This window comes from Dryobates pubescens, chromosome 2 (assembly GCF_014839835.1).
Source record: "Dryobates pubescens isolate bDryPub1 chromosome 2, bDryPub1.pri, whole genome shotgun sequence".
NCBI classification, from domain to species: Eukaryota; Metazoa; Chordata; class Aves; order Piciformes; family Picidae; genus Dryobates; species Dryobates pubescens.
Window position 1 is genome coordinate 52,849,773 of NC_071613.1, and position 26,719 is coordinate 52,876,491.

General features: G+C 52.0%; 1 protein-coding gene across 2 annotated transcripts in view; it reads left to right on the top strand.

The window, feature by feature from the left end:
- Positions 1 to 21,386, top strand: part of RND3 (Rho family GTPase 3) — a 30,293-nt gene extending 8,907 nt beyond the window's left edge. For both annotated transcript variants that reach the window (XM_054168903.1, XM_009909434.2), the window contains 3 exons: positions 10,530 to 10,639; positions 13,545 to 13,679; positions 21,087 to 21,386. In XM_054168903.1, coding sequence (XP_054024878.1) covers positions 10,530 to 10,639; positions 13,545 to 13,679; positions 21,087 to 21,338 — 497 coding nt within the window. In that variant the 3' untranslated portion in view covers positions 21,339 to 21,386. The remainder of the gene's footprint in view (positions 1 to 10,529; positions 10,640 to 13,544; positions 13,680 to 21,086) is intronic.
- The last annotated feature ends 5,333 nt before the right edge of the window (positions 21,387 to 26,719 follow it).

The following is a 26,719-nucleotide window of genomic DNA, read 5'->3' on the forward strand; positions in this document are numbered from 1 at the left end:
TTCTCTATTTTCTCTCTTTCTCTATTTTCTCTCTTTCTCTATTTTCTCTCTTTCTCTATTTTCTCTCTTTCTCTATTTTCTCTCTTTCTCTATTTTCTCTCTTTCTCTATTTTCTCTCTTTCTCTATTTTCTCTCTTTCTCTATTTTCTCTCTTTCTCTATTTTCTCTCTTTCTCTATTTTCTCTCTTTCTCTATTTTCTCTCTTTCTCTATTTTCTCTCTTTCTCTATTTTCTCTCTTTCTCTATTTTCTCTCTTTCTCTATTTTCTCTCTTTCTCTATTTTCTCTCTTTCTCTATTTTCTCTCTTTCTCTATTTTCTCTCTTTCTCTATTTTCTCTCTTTCTCTATTTTCTCTCTTTCTCTATTTTCTCTCTTTCTCTATTTTCTCTCTTTCTCTATTTTCTCTCTTTCTCTATTTTCTCTCTTTCTCTATTTTCTCTCTTTCTCTATTTTCTCTCTTTCTCTATTTTCTCTCTTTCTCTATTTTCTCTCTTTCTCTATTTTCTCTCTTTCTCTATTTTCTCTCTTTCTCTATTTTCTCTCTTTCTCTATTTTCTCTCTTTCTCTATTTTCTCTCTTTCTCTATTTTCTCTCTTTCTCTATTTATTTTCTCTCTTTCTCTATTTTCTCTCTTTCTCTATTTTCTTATTAATTTTTATTTTATATATTTTCATGGGTTTTCAATTTTATTTTCTATTTTCCCCCCCCCCAAATTATTATTTTTATTTGCCCCCTCCTTTCCCCCCAAACACCACACAGCTCTTGCCTTCCCCTTTTGTTTTCTAGGCTTGGCACAGCTTCAAATCTCCAGGCTCTTGCTTGAAAAGGAGCGGAGCTGCCTGGCTGGGCTGTGCTCAAGTTGTGTCTGTTCAGACTTGAGCTTCATTCCTGAGATTCCTGCCTTCTGAGGGTTTCTCTGGGCAAAAGGATGAAATGCCAGCTTGAATAGGCTCGCTCAGGGAGGGCTGTGGGAGCCCCTCTTTTATTTGCACAGTCAGAAAGGTTCAGTTCTTGGCTGTTGAATGGGAGCAGGAAATTTCCTTTGTCCAAGCTGCGGCCCCGGGAGTTTCAATGGTGCCCATTTGTTCTGCCATGCATTACCCTCCCCCCAAAGAATAGGAGGTGTCAGATATTTCCCTCAGCACCCCCCTGAGGAGATGGGTTGTGCCTGTGAAAATTCACTTGGGAGTCATAGAATTGTCAGGGTTGGAAGGGACCCCAAGGATCAGCCAGTTCCAACCCCCCCTGCCTTGGGCAGGGAAACCTCACACTGCAGCACGCTGCTCATAGCCACATCCAGCCTGGCCTGAAAAACCTCCAGGCATGAGGCTTCCACCACCTCCCTGGGCAACCTGTGCCAGTGTCTCACCACCCCCATGGGGAAGAACTTCCTAACATCCAATCTCAATCTACTCATTTCTAGTTTTGTTCCCTTCCCCCCAGTCCTATCACTCCCTGACACCCTCAAAAGTCCCTCCCCAGCTTTCTTGGAGCCCCCTTCTTCTAGCTCAGCATCTTGAGGTTTTCCTTCTGAACTGACATTAAAAATAATAATAATGATTTTAAAAAAGCCTCAAAACAAACATTGTTACAGCTGACCCAAGTAGAAAGGAGTCTCTGGGCTGGAGGTGGTGGCTGGATGTATACATCAATACATGCTCATGGACATATATGGTGTGTTGTAGCCCTGCAGACTGCTGAGTGAGGAGATAGGTATGTGTTGAAGGAATTAGTTTCTGGGTGAGGCTTTTTTTTTGGAGACTCCTTTCTAGCCAGCAACCATTTGGCCAGGCATTAATGATCTCCAAGCCTGCCCTTACTTGCTAGAGCTTGGCAGGGAGGTGTGCTAGCCGGGTAGTGACTCTCGCTGGGCTGTGCTTTGGCCACTTCAATGCTGCAGAGCAGTGCAGGTGGCTAGTTGGCAGCTAGTTAACAACACAGTGCTCTGCAGTTTGTCTGTCCAGGGTGGGCAGCTTGGCCCTGAGGCTGAAGGATGGCAAATATGGCTGTGGGGCTCCAGGTTAATTTGGACAGAGGGCTGCAGGATGGCAAACTTGGTTGTGGGGCTCCAGGTTAACTTGAGCAAGGGTGTGAAGGATGGATAATGTGACCCTGGGGCTGCAGGATGGCAAACTTGGTTGTGGGGCTCCAGGTTAACTCAGCCCTGGGGCTGCAGGATGGCAAACTTGGTTGTGGAGCTCCAGGTTAACTTGAGCAAGGGTGTGAAAAATGGATAATGTGACCCTGGGCATCCAGGATGGCAAAAGTGGTTGTGGGGCTCCAGGTTAACTCAGCCCTGGGGCTGCAGGATGGCAAGCTTGGTTGTGGGGCTTCAGGTTAATTTGGGCAAGGGTCTGAAGGATGGTGACCATGGTTGTGGGGCTCCAGGTTAACTTGGGCAAGGGTCTGAAGGATGGTGACCATGGTTGTGGGGCTCCAGGTTAACTTGGGCAAGGGTCTGAAGGATGGTGACCATGGTTGTGGAGCTCCAGGTTAACTTGGGCAAGGGTCTGAAGGATGGTGACCATGGTTGTGGGGCTCCAGGTTAACTTGGGCAAGGGTCTGAAGGATGGTGACCATGGTTGTGGAGCTCCAGGTTAACTTGGGCAAGGGATTTCAGGATAAATAACTTGGCCAAGGGGCTCTGGGAGGGCAAACCTGACCTTGGGGCTCCAGGATGAATAACTTGGCTGAGGGGTTCTGGGTCTGCAAATCTGGCCTTAGGTCTCCAGGATAACTTAGCCTTGGGGCTCCAGGCTGGCTAACTTGGTCCTAGGGCTGCAGGATGGCCTTGAGATTCCTGGATAACCTAGTCTTGGAGCTCCAGGAAGGATAACTTGACCTTGGGGTTCCAGCATACCTTGACCTTGGAGCCTCAGGATGAATAAATTGACTCTAGGGCTCCAGGATAACTTGGCCTTGGGGACATCATGATGGCTGACTTGGCCTTTGGGCTTCAGGATGATTTGAACCTGGGGCACCAGGATGGATAACTTGACCTTGGGGCTCCAGGATGGCACACTTGGCTGTGGGATTCCAGCATACCCTGACCCTGGGGCTTCAGGATAACTTGGCCTTGGGGATGTCATGATGGCTGACTTGGCATTTGGGCTCCAGGATAATTTAACCCTGGGGCTCCAAGACAAATACCTTGGCCTTGGGATTCCAGCATAACTTGACTGTGGGGCTCCAGGATGGATAACTTGACCCTGGGGCTGCAGGATGGCAAACTTGGCCTTGGGATTCCAGCATAAGTTGGCCATGGGGCTCCAGGATGGATGACTTGACCCTGGGGCTGCAGGATAACTTAGCCTTGGGGATGTCATGATGGCTGATTTGGCCTTTGGGCTCCAGGATAATTTAACCCTGAGGCTCCAAGATAAATACCTTGGCCTTGTGATTCCAGCATAACTTGGCTGTGGGGCTCCAGGATGGATAACTTGACCCTGGGGCTCCAGGATAACGTGGCCTTGGGGCCGCAGGATAATTTGCCCCTGGGGCTTCAGGACAAATAACTTGGCAGTGTCTGAGATGGCAAGGGAATAATTGCTAGTGGAAAATGCCTATTGAGAGTCACTGCTCAGAGGAGTGGTTAACTGCTGGTCAGCTCAGCTCCCTCAGCTTTCCTCCCAGCCTGTCATTTCCCAGTGAAGGCAGCTGGTTGGCTTTTGTGACAAGCAGCCTTTGACAGCTGCCTCTTCGTTAGCCTCGCCGCGGCCTGGGAAGATGAGCATTTGAGCAGAGCAGCCTTCATTCAACACAATTACCTTCTGCTGCCTAGTTTGGTAATGCTTCATTCCCCCCCATGTGTTACTCCTCATCTTCAAAAACCAACATTCCTGGCATTCCTGGCTCCTTCCCTTCCCCTAGGAGCCGTCCAGCTGAAGTCCTCTGCGCTCCCTTTCCCCCCTGCTCCGCTTGCCGCACCAGCAGGAGCTGTCTGTCAGTTAAAAACTCCAGGAATTTCCTCTAATCCACTTAATAACCTGCTCAAGCCTCTCAGAACTTTTACAACCAATTAGTTCTAGATAGCTGAAGGTGGAAAAAAACAAACCCCACCAAAACCCCAGGCTGATAGAAGTAGCTGATAACCTCCCCGGGTCCTGCAAGCTGCCTGCTTGGCGCAGAGGTTTTCCCTCCTGCCTTGGAGGGTCGTGAGAGAAAAATGGGGAAAGAGGATTCTTTGACTAAGGAAGGGGTGGGGAAAAACAGTGGGCTTAAGTTGCAGGGCATGTGCTTTAAATGCCAAGTCTTTGTCCTGTTGGACCCTTCTAAATGAGAACCGTGGAAGTATTTGGGTTGGAAAAGAACTTTCAGGTCAAGGCCAACCATTCTCTAGCAAGTTTGAGGCTAAGCCATAGCATCACTTGGGAAGGACCTTTCAGATCATCCAGTCCAACCATTCTCTAGCAAGTCTGGGGCTAAGCCATAGCATCACTTGGGAAGGACCTTTCAGATCATCCAGTCCAACCATTCTCTAGCAAGTTTGGGGCTAAGCCATAGCATCACTTGGGAAGGACCTTTCAGATCATCCAGTCCAACCATTCTCTAGCAAGTCTGGGGCTAAGCCATAGCATCACTTGGGAAGGTTGGCAAGGACCTTTCAGGTCACCAAGGCCAACCATTCTCTAGCAAGTTTGAGGCTAAACCATAGAATCACTGTGGTTGGAAAAGACCTTTCAGGTCATCCAGTCCAACCATTCTCTAACTCTAGCAAGTTTGGGGCTAAACCATAGCATCACTTGGGAAGGTTGGAAAGGACCTTTCAGATCATCCAGTCCAACCATTCTCTAACTCTAGCAAGTTTGGGGCTAAACCATAGCATCACTTGGGAAGGTTGGGAAGGACCTTTCAGATCATCCAGTCCAACCATTCTCTAGTAAGTTTGGGGCTAAGCCATAGCATCACTTGGGAAGGTTGGCAAGGACCTTTCAGGTCACCAAGGCCAACCATTCTCTAGCAAGTTTGAGGCTGAACCACAGAATCACTGTGGTTGGAAAAGACCTTTCAGGTCATCCAGTCCAACCATTCTCTAACTCTAGCAAGTTTGGGGCTAAACCATAGCATCACTTGGGAAGGTTGGGAAGGACCTTTCAGGTCATCCAGTCCAACCATTCTCTAACTCTACCAAGTCTGGGACTAAACCATAGAGTCACTTTGATTGGAAAGAACCTTTCAGGTCACCAAGTCCAACCATTCTCTACCTCTACCAAGTCTGGGACTAAACCATAGAGTCACTTTGATTGGAAAGAACCTTTCAGATCATCCAGTCCAACCATTCTCTAACTCTACCAAGTTTGGGACTAAACCATAGAGCCATTTTGGTTGGGAAGGGCCTTTCAGGTCACCAAGTCCAACCATTCTCTAGCAAGTTTGGGGCTAAACCATAGGATCACTGTGGTTGGAAAAGACCTTTCAGGTCACCAAGTCCAACCATTCTCTAGCAAGTTTGGGGCTAAACCATAGGATCACTGTGGTTGGAAAAGACCTTTCAGGTCACCAAGTCCAACCTTTCTCTAGCAAGTTTGGGGCTAAACCATAGAATCACTGTGGTTGGAAAAGACCTTTCAGATCATCCAGTCCAACCATTCTCTATCTCTACCAAGTCTGGGGCTAAGCCATAGAGCCACTGTGGTTGGGAAGGACCTTTCAGGTCACCAAGTCCAACCATTCTCTAACTCTAGCAAGTCTGGGACTAAACCATAGAGTCACTTTGGTTGGACTGGATGATCTGAAATGTTCTTTCCAACCATTCTCTAACTCTACCATGTTTGGGACTAAACCATAGAGCCACTTTGGTTGGGAAGGGCCTTTCAGGTCACCAAGTCCAACCATTCTCTAGCAAGTTTGGGGCTAAACCATAGAATCACTGTGGTTGGAAAAGACCTTTCAGGTCACCAAGTCCAACCATTCTCTAACTCTAGCTAGTTTGGGGCTAAGCCATGGAGTCAGTGTAGTTGGAAAGGACCTTTCAGATCATCCAGTCCAACCATTCTCTAGCAAGTCTAGGGCTAAACCACAGCATCACTTTGGTTGGGAAGGACCTTTCAGATCCCCAAGTCCAACCATTCTCTAACTCAACCAAGTCTAGGGCTAAGCCATGCCCCTCAGCATCACATCTCTGCAGCTCTGAAAGACCTTCAGGGATGGATATTCAACCCCCTTCCCTAGGGAGCCTGTTCCAGTGTCTGAGGGCCCTTTAATTCACAAAGTTTCTTCTAATCTCTGAGCTAAACCTGTGTGTGCTCAGCCAGTGAAGCTTCAGTAGAGTTAAGGCCAAACCAAAGGGTAGCTGAGTGGAATTTCCTCTGAAAGAGGAAGATTTGTGTCCCCAAACCTGCTATGAGATGATAAAAAAATGGGATTTCTGACTCTGGAGATACTGCCCTTTATGAGGAGCAGCTGAGGGAACTGAGATTGCTCAGCCTGGAGAAAAGGAGGCTTGGGGGAGACCTTCTGACTCTCTACACCTCCCTGAAAGGAGGCTGGAGCCAGGTGGGGGTTGGTCTCTTCTTCCTAGGATGAGAGGAAATGACCTCAAGTTGCACCAGGGGAGTTTAGGTTGGACACTGGAAGAAACTTCTGCACTGAAAGGATTAATCAGACATTGGAAGAGGCTGCTCAGGGAGGTGGCTGAATCCCCACCCTTGCAGGTATTTAAGGGATGCAGAGATGTGGTGCTGAGGGCCAGGGTTTAGCCCCAGCCTTGGCAGAGTTAGAGAATGGTAGGACTTGATGAGGAGACCTCATTGTGGCCTTCCAGGATCTGAAGGAGGCTACAAGAAAGCTGGGGAGGGACTTTTGAGGGTGTCAGGGAGTGATAGGACTGAGGGGGATGGAACAAAACTAGAAATGGGTAGATTGAGATTGGATGTGAGGAAGAAGTTGTTCCCCATGAGGGTGGTGAGAGACTGGCACAGGTTGCCCAGGGAGGTGGTGGAAGCCTCATCCCTGGAGGTGTTTGCAGCCAGGCTGGATGTGGCTGTGAGCAACCTGCTGTAGTGTGAGGTGTCCCTGCCCATGGCAGGGGGGTTGGAACTGGCTGAGCCTTGAGGTCCCTTCCCACTCTGACAATTCTATGATTCTATGATCCTGAAGGCTTGTTTCTTGATGATCCTGAAGGCCTTTTCCTGCTGATCCTAAAGGCCTTTTCTCAACCCAAGCAGTTCTGTGGTGATGGTTAAAGAAAGCTCTGCAAGTGGAACCTGCACAGAGGGCAGTCTTGGACCTGTTCCTCTTCCATCAGATCACTGATTAGCTTTGATCTTGTTGATAAACATTTGTTTTCTGAGCTAAACATAAACACTTGTTGCAAGGGCACGTTGGTTCCAGCTTGGTGAGGCTGGGGTTGGGGTTTTTTTTGTGCCAGTTAACTTTTGTGCCTGCTTGCCTACAGGCCTGGGATTCTTTCCTGCTGGAGTAATTGAATTTCAAGCAAGAGCTGCTTTAATTTGCTAATATCCATGGCAGCTAAAGATGCTTTATGCACTTGGAACTATTTGCTTGCAATTCAGGAAGGAGAAAGTTCTTCCCTGTGAAGGGGGGCACTGGAAAGGGGAGGTTTAGGTTGGGTATTGTCATAGTATCAGTCAGGGTTGGAAGGGACCACAAGGGTGATCTAGTTCCAACCCCCCTGCCATGGGCAGGGACACCCCACACTAGATCAGGCTGCCCAGAGCCTCATCCAGCCTGGGCTTAAACACCTCCAGGGACAGGGCCTCAACCACCTCCCTGGACAACCCATTCCAGGGCTTCACCACTCTCATGGGGAAGAACTTCCTCCTCACCTCCAGCCTGAATCTCCCCACCTCCAGCTTCATTCCATTCCCCCTAGTCCTATCACTGCCTGAGATACTGAGCAGTCCCTCCCCAGCCTTCTTGTAGCCCCCTTCAGATCCTGGAAGTCCACAATGAGGTCACCTGGGAGCCTTCTCTTCTCCAGACTGAACAGCCCCAACTCCCTCAGTCTGTCCTCAGAGCAGAGCAGCTCCAGCCCTCTGCTCATCCTCGTGGCCCTTCTCTGGACACATTCTAGCACCTCCAGATCCCTCTTGTGCTTAGGGGCTCCAGAACTGGAGGCAGTACTCCAGGTGGGGTCTCACCAGAGCTGAGCAGAGGGGGAGAATCCCCTCCCTTGCCCTGCTGGCCACACTTCTCTTGCTGCAGCCCAGGATCTGGTGGCTTTCTGGGCTACAAGTGCTCACTTGAGAGCTCCTGTTGAGCCTCTTGTCCACCAGCACCCCCAAGTCTCTCTCCTCAGGGCTGCTTTCCAGCCAGTCCCTGCCCAGCCTGGATTTGTGCCTGGGATTGCCTCCACCCAGCTGCAGGACCCTGCACTTGGTCTTGTTGAACCTCATGAGGTTGTCATGGGCTCACCTCTCCAGCCTGTCCAGGTCCGTCTGGATGGATCCCTTCCCTCCAGCTGTCTGCTGCATCACACAGCTTGGTGTCAGCAGCAAACTTGCAGAGGGTGCACTCAGTGCCACTGTCCATGGCACCCACAAAGATGCTGAACAAGCCTGCTCCCAGGACTGATCCTTGAGGGACTCTGCTTGTCCCTGGCCTCCACTGGGACATGGGGCCAGTGACAGCCACTCTTTGGGTGCAGCCATCAAGCCAGTTCTGTATCCATCTAGTGGTATTAGGAGAAACTTCTTCACTGAAAGGGTTCTCAAAGACTGGAAGAAGCTGCCCATGGAGGTGGTTGAATCCCCATCCAAGCTGGAGAAACAGTGCTGATGGAGGAGCAGCTGAGGGCCCTGGGGTGGTTCAGCCTGGAGAAAAGGAGGCTAGATCACCTAGTCCAACCCACCTGCTCAAGCAGGGCTGAGGGAACTGAGGTGCTTTAGCCTGGGGAAGAGGAGGCTGAGGGGAGACCTCATTGCTCTCTGCAACTCCCTGAAAGGGGGCTGGGAGTGAGGTTGGTCTCCTCTCCCTAGTAACAAGTGGCAGGACAAGAGGAAATGGCCTCAGGTTACTCCAGGGGAGGTTTAGGTAGGAGATTAGAAGACAATTCTTCAATGAAGAGCCTGGAAGGGGCTGCACAGGAAGGGGGAGGTGTTTGCAGATGTGGTGCTGAGGGGACATGGTTTAGCTCCAGAGTTTGAGAATGGTTGGACTCCATGGTCTTCAAGGTCTTCTCCAGCCTAAATGGTTTAACCTCCCAGAGGTCTTTTCTGCCCCTCAGCCTGCTGGGGGTTCTGTGAAATGTTAGACTCCCCACTGATTTGTTTCACAGCTCTCTGCATTTTCATTTTCTTCCCATGGCATTGCCCCAGATCTGCTTTGAAGAAGTCTTTCAGAGGTTAAAGCTTTGTTCTCCAAGTGAAATCCCTGCAGGTTAATGCTGGATCTTGACCTGGGACAGACCCCATTTCCATTTCCTTGTTCCTGGGAGCATGAGGAGCTGTTGGTGGGAGATGGAGCTCTGGGGTCCCATCTCTTTTCATTACTTGGGAAAGCTGCTGCTTCTGGAGGGGAGAAGCAAAAGCAGAGTGGGGAAATGAGCAACTGCAAGGAGTGCTTGGGGAATGCAGGGTGCTTGAAGGGAATGTGGCAGCTGGGTACTGTCAAAGAGCTTCACTGAAAACCTTTCTGAGTAAGCTTGAAAGAGCTGCAGAAAGTCCAGAGCTCAAGGATGCTGAGGGGCCTGGAGCAGCTCTGTGAGGAAGGAAAGGCTGAGAGCCCTGGGGCTGTGGAGCCTGGAGAAGAGCAGCCCCAGAGGGGATCTGAGCAATGCTCAGCAAGAGCTAAAGGACCTGTGGGGGGCAAGAGGCTGGGGCCAGACTCTTATCAGTGGGCAAGGGGCACAAACTGAAAGCCAGGAGGTTCCATCTGAAGAGGAGGAGAAAGTTGTTTGGTGTTATCCTCCATGAATCAGTTTGGAGGATTAGGGATGAGAAGCCACCTGAGGCAGAGGAAGATCTCATCCAGTGTTAAGATGGCCCTGTGCAAAAGGAGGCTTTACCTGGCAAAGGGGAACTGGTTTTGTGGCCCACAGCCTCACAGGTTTCACAGCAGCACTAATCCTGCCACATTGGTGTCCAGTTCAAGAGACTGGGAGCTGCTGGAGAGAGTCCAGTGGGGACTCCAAAGATGCTGAGGGGCCTGAAGCATCTCTGTGAGGAGGAAAGGCTGAGAGCCCTGGGGCTGTGGAGCCTGGAGGAGAGCAGCCCCAGAGGGGATCTGAGCAATGCTCAGCAAGGGCTAAAGGACCTGTGGGGGGCAAGAGGCTGGGGCCAGACTCTTATCAGTGGGCAAGGGGCACAAACTGGAAGCCAGGAGGTTCCATCAGAAGGTGACGGAGCAAATTGTTTGGTGTGAGGGTGCTGGAGGCCTGGAGCAGGCTGCCCAGAGAGGCTGTGGAGTCTCCTCCTCTGGAGAGCTTCCAGCCCCAGCTGGGCATTGTGCTGCTGGGCAAGCTGCTGTGGGTGCCCCTGCTTTAGCAGTGGCCTGGGTGATGTGCAGAGGGCCCTTCCTGGGATTCAAGTGAAAAACCTGAGCTAATAAGAGTGCCTTTCTCCCTGCAGGGTCTCCTTATTATGACAACGTCCGCCCCCTCTCCTACCCAGACTCCGACGCTGTCCTGATTTGCTTTGACATCAGCCGGCCAGAAACCCTTGACAGCGTGCTAAAAAAGGCAAGTGTTGAGGGGAGGGGGTGAAACATTTGAGTCAGAGACTTGTTTGAGCAGCATGTCTGTACCAAAAAAAATCCAACCCATAATCTGGAGAGTGGTGCTGGAAGCTCCCCTGTGTCTCACCTGCTGGTGAGGTGGCAGCACCGCGCTCTGCGCCGGGAGAGTTCGGAGATCCTTGTGTTTGAAAGGGTTGGATGTGTGAAGAGCAAACAATGGAGCACCTCAGGGATGAGGTAAATGCTCATTCCTCAGCCCTTAGACAGCAGTGAGGTATTTAGGGTGGTGTGAGGTGCAGGGCTGGGTGCAGCAAGAAGGGGTGGGGGGGGAAAAAAGCCACACCAAAGTCTCTCGGGGTGATGTTCACGTAACAGCGTTGAGAAACTTTGCTGCCTCGCAAAGAGGGTTACAAACGTGCCTGAGGAGGAATGTGGGGCTTTGCCATGGCTTTACATAATCTCTCAGCCTGAAGTGCCAAGAAGGCAGTGAGAAATACCCCTGGAAGCCAGCAGAAGCCCTTAGCAGTGGCAGAGACTTGTGGTCCTACACCAAACCTCAGGACTGTTCTGAAGTGCAGTGAGCTGAGGCTCGGTGCCAGCCTTGCCAACTGAGTTTAAAACATTGGATTATGAGAAGTCAGAGCACTGGTGCTGAGGTCATCCTGGTCATCTCCTTGGTCAGTGGGCATGACTCAATTTGGCAGGGCTGTGTTTTAAGGCCTGAAGTTCTTCCTTTCTCTTCCCTTTCCTTCCTGTGGCTGGGGCCAGTGACCCTTGTGTCGCTGGGAGTCAAGTGGCTCTGAAGAGGCTGCAGAAATCCTTCAGCCACTGACTGTGCCAAGAAGCCTCTGGAATTCCCTTTCTTCTCCATCCCTGATACAGTTGGTTGCTTAATCCTGCCAGAAATGTTTCTCAATATGCTTTTAAACTCGTGGATTGCATTGGGTTGGGAAGAGATCCTCTGAGGTCATCTTGTCCAACCCCCCTGCAGTCAGCAGGGACACCTCTAACCTCCAGAATTCTTTCTTCTCCATCCTGATATAGTTGGTTGCTTAATCCTGCCAAAAATTCTTCTCACTATGCCTTTAAACTCACAGATTGCATTGGGATGGAAGAGACCCTCTGAGGTCATCTTGTCTAAGCCCCCTGCAGTCAGCAGGGACCTCTCCAACTGAATCACCTCCAACCTCTAGAATTCTTTCTTCTCCATCCCTGATAAAAGTTGGTTGCTTAATCCTGCCAGAAATGTTTCTCAATATGCTTTTAAACTCACAAATTGCATTGGGTTGGGACAAGATCCTCTGAGGTCATCTTGTCCAACCCCCCTTGCAGTCAGCAGGGACACCTCCAACTGGATCTGGCTGCCCAAGGGTCACATCAAGTCACGAAAGAGATCCTTTAGGGATTGTGTGATCTGTTCAAGGTCATGCTGTGAATCATAGAATCACAGAATTGTTAGGGAGGGAAGAGACCTTAAGGAGCAGCCAGTTCCAACCCCCCTGCCATGGCCAGGGACACCTCACACTACAGCAGGCTGGCCAGAGCCACATCCAGCCTGGCCTTCAAACACCTCCAGGCATGAGGCTTCCACCACCTCCCTGGGCAGTCTGTGCCAGGCTCTCACCACCCTCATGGGGAACAACTTCTTCCTCACATCCAATCTCAATCTACCCATTGCTAGTTTTGTTCCATTCCCCCCAGTCTTATCACTCCCTGACACCCTCAAAAGTCCCTCCCCAGCTTTCTTGGAGCCCCCTTCAGATCCTGGAAGGCCACAATAAGATCTGTTTGGGAGCCTTCTCTTCTCCAGACTGAACAGCCCCAACTCCCTCAGTCTGTCCTCATAGCAGAGCAGCTCCAGCCCTCTGCTCATCCTCATGGCCCTTCTCTGGACACCTTCCAGCACCTCCAGATCCTTCCTGTGCTAGGGGCTCCAGAACTGGACACAGTGCTCCAGGTGGGGTCTCAGCAGAGTGGAGCAGATGGAGAGGATCACCTCCTTGACCTGCTGGCTCTGCTTCTCTTGCTGCAGCCCAGGCTCTGGTTGGCTTTCTGGGCTGCAAGTGCTCACTGCTGGCTCCTGTTGAGCTTCTCATCCACCAGCACCCTCCAAGTCCTTTTCTTCAGGGCTGCTCTCAAGCCAGTCCCTGCCCAGCCTGTATCAGGGCTTGGGATTGCCCTGACCCAGATGCAGGACCTTGTGCTTGGTCTGTTGAACCTCATGAGGTTGTCACGGCCCCACCTCTCCAGCCTGTCAAGGTCCCTCTGGATGGTCTCCTTTTCCTCCAGCAGCCTCCTTCTCTTCTCAAAATAACCACCTAGAGGGAGAAGCAACCCAAGGAGTACCTCAGAAGCTCTGCTTGAGGAGCCTCTTACTGCTTCACAACAGCTGAAGCCTCTGCAGGTCTGTGCAGTTTTAGCCATGAGGATGTAGCCACGAGGCCAGTAACACAGCAACATTTCTTTTGTGGTCACACAAGGCCTGCCTCTGCAGCTCCATCTTGAGGGCCCACTGAATGTGGTGACCCCAGCAGGCTTCCTCAGCTCCTGTCTGCAGATGCCTGGAGCTGGGTGTTCACCCAGCCCCGGGGGAGGAGCGCCAGGGCTGCAAACCTTTACTCATGTGGATAAACAAACTCCATTCATTCCCTCCTGATTAGCAAGGCAGTGGAATTAATGAGTGTGTGAGACTCTCTCTAAGATTTCATCCTTGACCAGCTCCTGCTGGAACTGCTGATGCCTTCAGCAATTAGCTTGCAGGTAGCCGGGGCTCTTATGCAAGAGGATTGCCTCGGGAGGTGTCACGGCTCATTACATTTCAGCTTGTATCTCTTGCTTCTTTGGGATTTAAACCATTCAGCTCTGTATCTCTGTGTTCACCAGACACCCCCCTCCTTTTCTTCCCACAGTGGAAAGGTGAAATCCAGGAGTTCTGCCCCAACACCAAAATGCTTTTGGTCGGCTGCAAGTCGGATCTGCGCACGGATGTCAGCACCCTGGTGGAGCTCTCCAACCACCGGCAGACACCCGTGTCCTATGACCAGGTATGTGCCATGTCCTCCTCTGGGGTGGAAGGCAGGCTGCTTTGGGGTGGAAGGGACCTTCAAGATCATACAATCATAGAATTGTTTAGGGTTGGAAGGGACCTCAAGGAGCAGGCAGTTCCAACCCCCCCTGCCGTGGCCAGGGACACCTCACACTACAGCAGGTTGCTCACAGCCACATGCAGCCTGGCTGCAAACACCTCCAGGCATGAGGCTTCCACCACCTCCCTGGGCAACCTGTGCCAGTCTTTCACCACCTTTATGGAGAGGAACTTCTTCCTAACATCCAGTCTGAATCTACTCACTTCTCTTTTGCTCCATCCCCCCCAGTCCTATCACTCCCTGACACCCTCAAAAGTCCCTCCCCAGCTTTCTTGGAGCCCCCTTCAGATCCTGGAAGGCCACAATGAGGTCTCCTGGGAGAGGCTTTCTGTGAAAATAGGAGGTGGGATGCTGTGGTTTATGCTGCTTAATGGCACATTCCTACACTTCCCTCAGTAAACATCCCTTCCAATCATTTTCTATCAAACTAAACCCCAGGTTTCCCCTTAGTGTTCAAAAACCAAACCAAACCCACCAAGACAACCAAAAACCAGCCCCCTGAAACACCCAACCAAACCCAACCCCCACCCAAATAAAAACTATGCCAAAAAACCCCCCCCACAACCCTGAAGCCCAACACAAAACCCCCCAAATCCAAACTGCAAAACCAGTTCAGAAGTGTCCTCAACTCCTGCTTGCTGTGGAAGATCACAGAATCAATAAGGTTGGAAAAGACCTCAGAGGTTATCAAGTCCAACCTCTCACTCAACACCTCATGGCTTAACTAAACCATGGCTCCAAGTGCCACATCCATGCCTTTTTTAAACACCTCCAGGGATGGTGACTCCACCACCTCCCTGGGCAGCACATTCCAATGGCCAATCTCTCTTGCTGGGAAGAACTTTCTCCTCACCTCCAGCCTAAACATCCCCTGGCACAGCTTGAGACTGTGTCCTCTTGTTCTGATGTTGCTTGCCTGGGAAAAGAGACCAACCCCCACCTGGCTACAACCTCCCTTCAGGGTGTTGGAGAGAGCAAGAAGGTCTCCCCTGAGCCTCCTCTTCTCCAGGCTAAGCAACCCCAGCTCCCTCAGCCTCTCCTCACAGGGCTGTGCTCCAGACCCCTCCCCAGCTTTGCTGCCCTTCTCTGGACACCTTCCAGCACCTCAGCATCTTTCCTAAACTGAGGAGCCCAGAGCTGGACACAGGACTCAAGGTGTGGCCTAACCAGTGCTGAGCACAGGGCAGAATGACCTCCCTGCTCCTGCTGGCCACACTGTTCCTGATGCAGGCCAGGATGCCATTGGCCTTCTTGGCTGCCTGGGCACACTGCAGGCTCATGTTCAGCCTACTATCAACCAGTACCCCCAGGTCCCTTTCTGCCTGGCTGCTCTCAGCCACTCTGACCCCAGCCTGTAGCACTGCCTGGGGTTGTTGTGACCAATGTGCAGCACCCAGCGCTTGGACTTGTTGAATGTCTTCCTATTGGACTCTGCCCATCTGTCCAGCCTGTCAGGGTCCCTCTGCAGAGCCTCTCTACCCTCTAACAGATCAACTCCTGCCCCCAGCTTGGTGTCATCTGCACATTTACTGGTGACTGACTCAATCCCCTCACCCAGATCATCAGTAAAGATGTCAGCCAAGCTGCCACCTAGCCCTGGTGCCTGTCTTGTGTGCTGATGGAGTTCCACCTCAGAGCTGGAATTTTCCATGCTGCTCCCCTCTGAATATTTCACCCAGAAGGGAATGCTGCCTGCCAACAATTCCATGCAGCAGCAGCTCATGTGTTACAGGGTTTCTGGGGTTTTTAATAGTACTTCAGTCAAATTCAGCAAGTTTCACACCTTTCTCTAGACACTGATCAAAAAATAGACAGCCAGAGGGATCTGTCCCTTGGAGTTGGAAGCTTCATAGAAACAGAGAATTGGGTTAGGTGGAAAAGACCTCCCAAGGTCATGGAGTCCAGCTGTTCTCTAAGGTCTCCTGAGGCTGCTGCTAACCCATGGTCCTCAGCACCACGTCTCTGCCTCTTTGAAGCACCTCCAGGGATGTGGATTCAACCACCCCCCTGGGCAACCTGTTCCAGCATTTGAGAGCACTGCCAATGAAGAATTTTCTTCTCATGTCCAACCTTAATCTCCCCTGGAGCAACTTGAAGCCATTTCCTCTTGTCCTGTCTCATGTTCCTTGGGAGAAGAGAGCAAGCCCTGCTTCACTCCAGCCTCCTTTCAGGGAGCTGTAGAGAGCAAGGAGGTCTCCCCTCAGCCTCCTTTTCTCCAGGTTAAACAACTCCAGCCACAAGATTAGTTTTTTTTTTCCCTCCAGACCCTTCCCCAGCTTTGTTGCCCTTCTCTGGACCCACTCCACCCCCTCCATGTCCTTCTTGGAGTGAGGAGCCCAAAACTGAATGCAGAACTCAAGGTGTGGCCTCACCAGTGCTGAGTACTGGGTGATCTCATGTCTCCTCTGATGTCACTGCTTAAGTTCTGCTCCTTAGGAAAAGGAATCAGCTGAGGACAAAGGGCTAGGCCAGAAGCTGTTACTTGACAGCCAAAGGGAGCATTGTACCTGTTCCAGGGAAGTCCATGCTTCAGCAAGCTCCCAGAACTTCCTCTGCAAGCAAAAGCTTGTTGGATCTCTCATGGTTGAATAGAATAGAATGAACCAGGCTGGAAAAGACCTCAGAGATCATCCAGTCCAACCTATCACCCAGCACCATCTGTTCAACTAAACCATGGCACCAAGTGCCTCAGCCAGGCTCTTCCTAAACACCTCCAGGGATGGGGACTCCACCACCTCCTTGGGCAGCACATTCCAAAGGCCAATCTCTCTTGCTGGGAGGAATTTCTTCCTAACATCCAGCCTAAACCTCCCCTGGCACAGCTTGAGACTGTGTCCTCTTGTTCTGGTGCTGGTTGTCTGGCAGAAGAGACCAACCCCCACCTGGCTACAACCTCCCTTCAGGGAGTTGGAGAGAGCAAGAAGGTCTCCCCTGAGCCTCCTCTTCTCCAGGCTAAGCAACCCCAGCTCCCTCAGCCTCTCCTCCCAGGGCTGTGCTCCAGACCCCTCCCCAGCTTTGTTGCCCTTCTCTGAACACATTCAAGAGTCTCAATGTCCTTCTTAAACTGAGGAGCCCAGAACTGGACACAGGACTCAAGGTGTGGCCTCCCCAGTGCTGAGCACAGGGCACAATGACCTCCCTGCTCCTGCTGGTTGCCCAATCCCTGATGGCATGAAGCAACCCAGTGCTGTGCCCCTCTAGTTCTAGAGTCCTCTGGGGTCAAGGTCCACAGTTAGTTGAGTTTAAAATTCATTTGCTTGCAAAGTCTGCTTGGGGTTCATAGAGGCAGAGAATGGTTTGGGTTGGAAGGGACTTCATGCATTATCCAGTTCCAGCCCCCCTGCCATGGCCAGGGACACCTCACACTACAGCAGGTTGCTCACAGCCACATCCAGCCTGGCTGCAAACACCTCCAGGCATGAGGCTTCCACCACCTCCCTGGGCAACCTGTGCCAGGCTCTCAGCAGCCTCATGGGGAAGAGCTTCTTCCTAACATCCCATCTAGTTCCAGCTCCTCCCTCCTGCCATGGGTTTTCCCAGTCCTCTTAACGTCTCCAGGAAGCACAGGGAGGATGAAAGCAGCTGATGGTGACACCCTGTCTCCAGGGTGCCAGTTTCCAGTCAGCTACACCTGAGCAAACATGTCTGAGGCTCTTAAGGTGTAGGCAAGGCTTGGTTGGTAGCAGCTGAGGTGTTTAACTGTGGGGAGGGCTGGTCCCACAAAGCAATACTCCTTTATCAGCCACTCCCCATTGTGATTGATAAGAAGATGGCTGCATCACTGCAGTGTAAACAGGTCCACACTGACAACAGAGGGCTGCATAGATTAGTGCCATCAGCCTGGCACTGGAGCAGAGAGGGAGGGTTGGGCTGCTTTGTGCCTCTGGCTCAGGCCTGTGAACGTGTGAGGAGTGGCACAGCAAGGCCCTGGGTGGATTTTTGTCATGCCCTAAAAAGAGACATCCCTCAGAAGTCAAATTCCATGGGCAGGACTTCCCATCTGTTCACACAATGCTCTATTGTCTTCCAGCAGCAACATCCACAACAGGATTCTGGGCCATAGCCCTCTGCCAGAGCCCCATGGTGGTGTTTCCCTTGGGCTGCTGGAACAAACCAGCCCTGGTTTGACTTCTCAAACTCCAAGCAGGAGGATCCAGACAACCACCAGTGTCCTTTTCTTCTTGTTTTTATTGCCCCTTCCTTAAGGCCCAGGTTGAATGAGCAATCCCTCACCCAGAAACCCACAGCCCATGTCCTCTCAAGTTTCTCCCATTCCTGAAGGGGTAGCATAGAATCAATAAGGTTGGAAAAGACCTCAGAGATCATCAAGTCCAACCTAGCACCCAAGACCCCCTGACTAACTAAACCATGGCTTCAAGTGCCACACTCCCTCCCTGGTGGTGTTCCAAGGCCAGGTTGGATGAGGGCCTTGAGCAAGCTGATCTAGGGGAAGGTGTCCCTGCCCATGGCAGAGGGGTGGAACTAGGTGATCTACTAAGGTCCCTTGCAACAAAATCCATTCTATGAAGCTGTAGGCTCTGCTCCAGCTCAGGGGCATGCTGATAGCCAGCCCTTAAGACAGGTTGAAGGTATTTTCTCTGTGGAGATACACACAGAGGATGCTATTGGCCTTCTTGGCCACCTGGGTGCTATCAGCAAGAGTGTGGCCAGCAGGCATGGGGAAGGGATTGTCCTCCTGCACTCAGCACTGCTGAAGCCACAACTTCACTCCAAGGGCTCCTCACTCCAAGGACATTGAGGGGCTGGAGTGTGTCCAGAGAAGGGCAACAAAGCTGCTGCAGGGTCTGGAGAACAGGGCTGGTGAGGAGCAGATAAGGGAACTGGAGAAGAGGAGGCTGAGGGGAGACCTCGTTGCTCTCTACAATGAATCCCTGAAAGGAGGTTGGAGCCAGGTGGGGGTTGGTCTCCTCTCCCTAGTATCAGGTGATAGGAGGAGAAGAAATGGCCTGAAACTGCCCCAGGGGAGGATTAGGTTGAACATGAGGAACAATTTCATTGCTGCAAGAGTGGTCAGGCACTGAGCAGGCTGCCCAGGGAGGTGGTGGAGTCACCATCCCTGGAGGTGTTTAAAAGAGGCAGAGACATGGTGCTGAGGGATGTGCTTTAGGGCCAGCCTTGCTAGAAGTAGAGACTGGTTGGACTTGATCTTGAAGGTGTCTTCCAACCTGAATGATTCTGTGACAGCAGGCATGAATCTGGGAGCTGCCAGGTCTGCACCTTTCCCAGGGGATTCACAGAATCCCAGGACTTTGGGGATTGGAAGGCACCTCTGGAGATCATCCAGTCCAACCCCTGCTAAAGCAGGGCACCCCCAGCAGCTTGCCCAGCAGCACAATGCCCAGCTGGGGTTGGAAGCTCTCCAGGGAAGGAGACTCCACAACCTCTCTGGGCAGCCTGCTCCAGGCCTCCAGCACCAAACAACTTCCTCCTCAGCTTCAGATGGAACCTCCTGGCTTGCAGCTTGTGCTTATTGCTCCTTGTCCTGTCCCTGGGCATCACTGACAAGAGTCTGGCCCCAGCCTCTTGCTCCCCACAGGTCCTTTAGCTCTTGCTGAGCACTGATCAGATCCCCTCTGGGGCTGCTCTTCTGCAGGCTCCACAGCCCCAGGGCTCTCAGCCTTTCCTCCTCACAGAGCTGCTCCAGGCCCCTCAGCATCTCTGCAGCCTCTGCTGGACTCTCTCCAGTGCTTCCCTGTCTCACCACAAGTCAAGGTGTAAGGATGAAGTCCCTATAATAAGTCCAGCTAAAGCTCTTCTGCATTTCTGCAGTGGTTTGCAGGTCACTGACCTTACCTCCTCTGTTCCACTTGGGCTTTTTCAGCAGAGGATGTAACACTTGGAGGATACTTGAGTTGCATCTTGGAACTCAGGCTGTGTTTGTTTAGCAGAATTAGCTCTGCTGGCTGCAGAGCCTGGAGCTTGTCCCAGAATGTTGTGTGTGCCTGGAGAAGGAGCAGGGAGATGGAATGCTGTGGTTTCCTTTGGCTCTCTGCAAAAGCTCTTGGGGCTGTTCAGTCTGGAGAAGAGAAGGCTATGAGGAGACCTCATTGTGGCCTTCCAGGATCTGAAGGGGGCTCCAAGAAAGCTGGGGAGGGACTTTTGAGGGTGTCAGGGAGTGATAGGAGTGGGGGGAATGGAGCAAACCTAGAAATGGGTAGATTGAGATTGGATGTGAGGAAGAAGTTGTTCCCCATGAGGGTGGTGAGAGCCTGGCACAGGTTGCCCAGGGAGGTGGTGGAAGCCTCCTGCCTGGAGGTGTTTGCAGCCAGGCTGGATGTGGCTGTGAGCAACCTGCTGTAGTGTGAGGTGTCCCTGGCCATGGCAGGGGGGTTGGGACTGGCTGAGCCTTGAGGTCCCTTCCAACCCTGACAATTCTGTGATTCTTGGGAACTGAGGGAGCTGGGGCTGGTTAGTTTGGAGAAGAGGAAGCTGAGGGGAGACCCCTACTGAAGGAGCTGGGGATGGTTAGTGTGAAACAGAGGAGGCTGAGGGGAGACCTCATTGCTGTCTACAACTAACTGAAAGGAAGTTGTGGAGAGAATGGAATAGAATAGAATGGACCAGGTTGGAAAAGACCTTTGAGATCAAGCCCAACCTATTACCCAACACCATCTCATCAACTAAACCATGGCACTAAGTGCCTCAGCCAGGCTCTTCCTAAACACCTCCAGGGATGGTGACTCCACCACCTCCCTGGGCAGCACATCCCAATGGTGAACGACTCTCTCTGGGAAGAACTTTCTCCTCACCTCAAGCCTGAACCTCCCCTGGCACAGCTTGAGACTGTGTCCTCTTGTTCTGGTGCTGGTTGCTTGAGAGAGGAGGCCAACCCCCACCTGGCTACAGCCACCCTTCAGGCAGTTGTAGAGAGCAAGAAGGTCTCCCCTGAGCCTCCTCTTCTCCAGGCTAAACAATCCCAGCTCCCTCAGCCTCTCCTCGTAGGGCTTGTGCTCGAGGCCTCTCACCAGCCTCAGACACTGGAAGGCCACAATAAGGTCACCTTAGAGCCTTCTTTTCTCCAGACTGAACAGCCCCAACTCCCTCAGTCTGTCCTCACAGGAGAGGTGCTCCAGCCCTCTGCTCATCCTCGTGGCCCTTCTCTGGACACACTCCAGCACATCCCTCATGTAATAGGGGCTCCCGAACTGGATGCGGTACTCCAGGTGGGGTGACCCTTGTAGAGAAGTGTTCTGGGTTGGACTTGGTGATCCTGAGCGTCTTTTCCAGCCTGAGTGGTTCTGTTACTGATCCTGTGTTGGGTTGGTGCTTTGCTGTTCCCCTCAGGGTGCCAACATGGCCAAGCAGATCGGCGCGGCGACCTACATCGAGTGCTCGGCTTTGCAGTCGGAGAACAGCGTCAGGGACATTTTTCACGTCGCCACCTTGGCCTGTGTGAACAAAACAAACAAAAACGTGAAAAGGAACAAATCCCAGAGGGCCACAAAGAGAATTTCACACATGCCTGGCAGGCCAGAACTGTCCACAGTGGCCACAGACTTGAGAAAGGACAAAGCAAAGAGCTGCACGGTGATGTGAGCGAGGACCTCGGGCTTGCCTGCGGAGGAGAAAGGGTGGAAGGAAGAACGCTCCTGGGGGAGGGGGGGGAAGGTGGTGTTGGTTTGGGTTTGGTTTTGTTTGTTTCTTGGTTGTTTGGGGTTTTTTTTGGGGGAGGCTCAATGAAGTACCCACAGCCACCACATGGTGTTGAATGAGTGCTTTGAAAGGCCTGGAGGCTTCCACCCCTTGTTTGTGAGACTGTGCTTAAAAGGGAACTTGAGCCCAGCGAGGAGGTGGCGCCGGGGAGCGACCACGGTGAAGGACATGCCAAAACAAAGACACAGAGAGAGAGAGAGAGAGAGAAAGGAATAAAGGGAAAAGAAGAGGAAAACAAAACCAGACAAGAAAATGTTTGAATGTGTGGAGAAAAGAGAGTGAGTGGGAAAAGAACACTGCAGAAGGAGAGAGATGTCATGGACAGTGCTTGGTTTCTTTTCTTCCCGCTCTTCTCCTGGATGCTGCCGCTTTGATTTCATTCCCATGCTTTCATTTTGGGTTGGTTTGGGCTGCCTGTTGGTTTGGTTGGCTTTCTTTTTCTCTTAAGGAGATGTTCTTCTTAATGTGCCCTCTTCATCAAGGACCTCCCTGCAAAGCTTGGGGCTTCATTTCCCAGAGGATGTGATCTCGGTGGGGTTGGTGGTTGCCGGTAGCTCACCGTTCACACGGAGGGGCTGTCCCTCTGTGTGGCGCCAAGAAGTGTGCCCTGTGTGTGCCACCAAGAGGAGGACCATCCATGAGAGGTCTGGGAGTGGTTTGAGCAGCCTGCCTTTGGGCAGGGTGGTGGTGGTGGAGCCACAACCACCTCGAGGTTTTCCCCCCTGTTCCAAGCTGGAAATTCGATGGATGCAGTTTTGGGGTGGGGGGGAGGAGGGGGGTGGTGTTTTGGAGGGGCAACCAACCTGCTTGTTTGCTGGAGGACTCTTTGACTTTCTGCTGTGTTCCTCTTAGTGGTTGTGATGATTCTTTGTTATTAGAGTGGAAATGAGCTCCAGCTCTGGTGTGCTGTTCTGGGTATGTCGCTGTAGGTTCAAGTGAAAGGTGCTGCAAAGAGCTATGATCCTGAAGGTTGACAAGCAGGATAACTCATTAAGCCTTACTGCCTGCCTGGGGACCTCCCCCCAAGACTCCCTCTGGAGGAGTTGGTGGATCCCAGGACCTTAGCCCTCTGGGAAGGGTTAGTTTGTGATGTGGTTTCACTGCAAGGATCTTGACAAAGAAGCCAAGAATCTGCAAATGAGCCAGCAGAGCCAGGTTTAGCTTTTGTGATTCTCTCATTTGTTTTCTTTCTGGGGGTGGGGGGGTGGGGAGAAGGTAGTTGCAGCCTGCATTTGCTCATGGTGAGTCACAAATGGGGTCTGGAGAACTGTTGACACCTTAAGGGGTCCCCAGTAGAAACTGGATACTGCCTTCCAGTGCCTGGAGATAGGGATCCAGACCACAACCAAGCAACGCCGGGGAACCAGTCGAGTCGAATTCCTTTCTGCTTACTTTTCAAGTCCCATGGGTAACATTGCAACAAGCCCAGCCTTCAAACTGCCCTCCCACCTTGCTCACTGAGCAACTTGACTTGATAGCTCCTCTCCAAAAAAACAAACACAAACCAAAAGAAGGATAGAATAGAGTAGAATAGAATGAACCAGGTTGGGAAAGACCTTCGAGAGCATTGAGTCCAACCTGTCAGCCAACAACATCCAACTAAACCGTGGCACCAAGTGCCTCAGCCAGGCCCCTCTTAAACACCCCCAGGGATGGGGACTCCACCACCTCCCTGGGCAGCACATTCCCATGGCCAATCTCTCTTGCTGGGAAGAACTACTTCCTAACATCCAGCCTAAACCTCCCCTGGTGCAGTTTGAGACTGTGTCCTCTTGTTCTGGTGCTGCTTGCCTGGGAGAAGAGATCAACCCCCTGCTGGCTGCAACCTCCCTTCAGGGAGTTGGAGAGAGCAAGGAGATCTCCCCTGAGCCTCCTCTTCTCCAGGCTAAGCAACCCCAGCTCCCTCAGCCTCTCCTCCCAGGGCTGTGCTCCAGACCCCTGCCCAGCTCCGTTGCCCTTCTCTGACCGGCGTGGTGTTGTCGCTTGTCGGAGGACAAGCGTTTTCCTTCCCTAGGGTGATGCTTCCTTTTGGAAGTCTTTAAAGATGGCTGTCCAACCACAACCCCTTGTCCAAAAGCCACAAGGAAAACTCATTGTTTTGCTTCTGTGTGTGTTTCTCCCCAACCCTTTGTTTCATAGATTCAGAGAATGATTGGATTTGGAAGGGACCTTCAAGGTCCTCTCGTTCCGATCCAGGGGCGGGGGACACCTTCCTCTTAGCCCAGGCTGCTCAAGGCTTCATCCAACCTGGATGTCCAAGACCTCCCTGGCTGGAGAGTGAAAGAAGGGTCTAAAGAGCCCTCAACCCAACTCCCATAACTATAAAACATTAAAAAAAAGACATCATAGTATCACAGTATCAGTCAGGGTTGGAAGGGACCACAAGGATCATCTAGTTCCAACCCCCCTGCCACGGGCAGGGACACCCCACACTAGATCAGCCTGGCCAGAGCCTCATCCAGCCTGGGCTTAAACACCTCCAGGGACAGGGCCTCAACCACCTCCCTGGACAACCCATTCCAGGGCTTCACCACTCTCATGGGGAAGATCTTCCTCCTCACCTCCAGCCTGAATCTCCCCACCTCCAGCTTCATTCCATTCCCCCTAGTCCTATCACTACCTGAGATCCTGAGAAGTCCTTCCCCAGCCTTCTTGTATCCCCCTTCAGATACTGGAAGGCCACAATGAGGTCACCTGGGAGCCTTCTCTTCTCCAGACTGAGCAGCCCCAACTCCTTCAGCCTGGCCTCAGAGGAGAGGTGCTCCAGCCCTCTGGCACACATCCCTCTGGACGCGTTTCTGTCCACCCACAACTGAGCTTTTTGTTTGACTGATGCAAGCAGTGCTCTTGGGGCAGTATTACAAAGCAACACAAAAAATACCCCCAACCCCCCAAGGAAATAAAAGAGCTGGTGAAGTGCTTTCTGTATTTAAATAGTGTGGAAGAAAGAAGTTATCTCTGCTCTCCAACAGGCCACTCCTTGCCTGGGTTGGGTTGGGTTGAGTTGGTTGGTTGGGGGTTTATTTTTGAGTTGTTGAAGTCACTTTGTATGTTTGGGTCATGTTTCTGCAGTATTTATTAAAAAATGCCATTTTATTTTATATTTCATTGTCATTTGTTTTTCTTCTTCCCCCTCCCCCCCTCCCCCCTTCCCCTTGCCCTTTGAATTAAGGACTCGGAGCAAAAGCAGCGGCAGCAGAGTTGGGGTGGAAATGGCTTCTGGGGGGTGGGTTGAGGGAATCATAGAGTCAAGCAGGTTGGAAAAGATCTCAGAGATCATCAAGTCCAACCTGTCACACAACACCTCCTGGCAACTAAACCATGGCTCCAAGTGCCACATCCCAGCCTTTTTTGAGCACCTCCAGGGATGGGGACTCCACCACCTCCCTGGGCAGCACATCCCAATGGCCAATCTCTCCTTCTAGGATGAACTTTCTCCTCACCTCAAGCCTAAGCTTCCCCTGGCACAGCTTGAGACTGTGTCCTCTTGTTCTGGTGCTGCTTGCCTGGCAGAAGAGACCAACCTCCACCTGGCTACAACCTCCCTTCAGGGAGTTGTAGAGAGCAAGAAGGTCTCCCCTGAGCCTCCTCTTCTGCAGGCTAAGCAACCCCAGCTCCCTCAGCCTCTCCTCACAGGGCTGTGCTCCAGACCCCTCCCCAGCTTTGTTGCCCTTCTCTGGACACCTTCCAGCATCTCAACATCTTTCCTAACCTGAGGGGCCCAGAACTGGACACAGGACTCCAGCTGTGGCCTAACCAGTGCTGAGCCCAGGGCAGAATGACTTCCCTGCTCCTGCTGGCCACACTGTTACTGATCCAGGCCAGGATGCTGGTGGCCTTCTTGGCCACCTGGACACACTCCTGGATCATATTCAGCCTACTATCAACCAGTACCCCCAGGTCCCTTCCTGCCTGACTGCTCTCCAGCCACTCTGACCCCAGCCTGTAGCACTGCATGGGGTTGGTGTGACCAAAGTGCGGTGGTCAGAGGAGAACAAAAGCAATTCCTGGGGCTGCAGGACATATAATCATAGAAGTGTTAGGGTTGGCTTCAAGGAGCATCCAGTTCCAACACCCCTGCCATGGGCAGGGACACCTCACAGTACAGCAGGTTGCTCACAGCCACTTCCAGCCTGGCTGCAAACACCTCCAGGCAGGAGGCTTCTACCACCTCCCTGGGCAACCTGTGCCAGGCTCTCACCACCCTCATGGGGAACAACTTCTTCCTCACATCCAACCTCAATCTACCCATTGCTAGTTTTGTTCCATTCCCCCCAGTCCTGTCACTCCCTGACACCCTCAGAAGTCCCTCCCCAGCTTTCTTGGAGGTCCCTTCAGATCCTGGAAGGCCACAAGTAGGTCTCCTCAGAGCCTTCTCTTCTCCAGACTGAACAGCCCCAACTCCCTCAGTCTGTCCTCAGAGCAGAGCAGCTCCAGCCCTCTGCTCACCCTTGTGGCCCTTCTCTGGACACCTTCCAGCACCTCCAGACCCTTCCTGTGCTAGGGGCTCCAGAACTGGACACAGAGCTCCAGGTGGGGTCTCATCTGAGCTGAGTGGAAGAATCACCTCCTTGACCTGCTGGCTCTGCCTGCTATCTTCTGCTCCCCTTCTCCCCCTCTTCCTGAATGGACCTTCCAAAGTCAGGGGTGGACTTTTGGTTGTAGGTCACTTTGCTACTTCTGAGTTAGTCTGAGCAGAGTCATTAACCTCCTCCTGAGTGTAAGAGCTGCAAATTAGATCCCAGGCTTTCCTCCAAGCAGACAGTGAGTCATTTCTTCTAGAGCATGTCTGGTGGGAAGAGAAATCTCTTCCCTTGGCTGCTGGCTCCTGTGACTGGTGCTGGTTGAAAGCAGAGCACCAGGCATTGACCTTAGCCACAGCAGTGCTGTGATCTCACCTTCTCCTTGCCACCACAGCACTGTGCTGCCTTGGGTTTGTCTGCTTTGGAGGTGTTTCACTGCCCTTCATCTTGCTCTTCAGTGGTGATTCATGGTGGGGAGCTGTGGGACAGCGGGCTGAGGTGGATGGGCAGTGTTGCATGGGGAATAGCACCTGGGAGAGTCACAGAATGCTTTGGGTTGGAAGGCACCTTCAAAATTATCCAGTTCCAACCCCCCCCCCCCCCAGCCATAGCCAGGGACACCTCCCCCCAGCCCAGGTTGCTCAAGGCCTCATCCAGCCTGGCCTGGGACACCTCCAGGGAGAGAGCATCCACAGCCTCCCTGGGCTCTTCCAGAGTCTCACCACCCTCACTGGGAAGAAT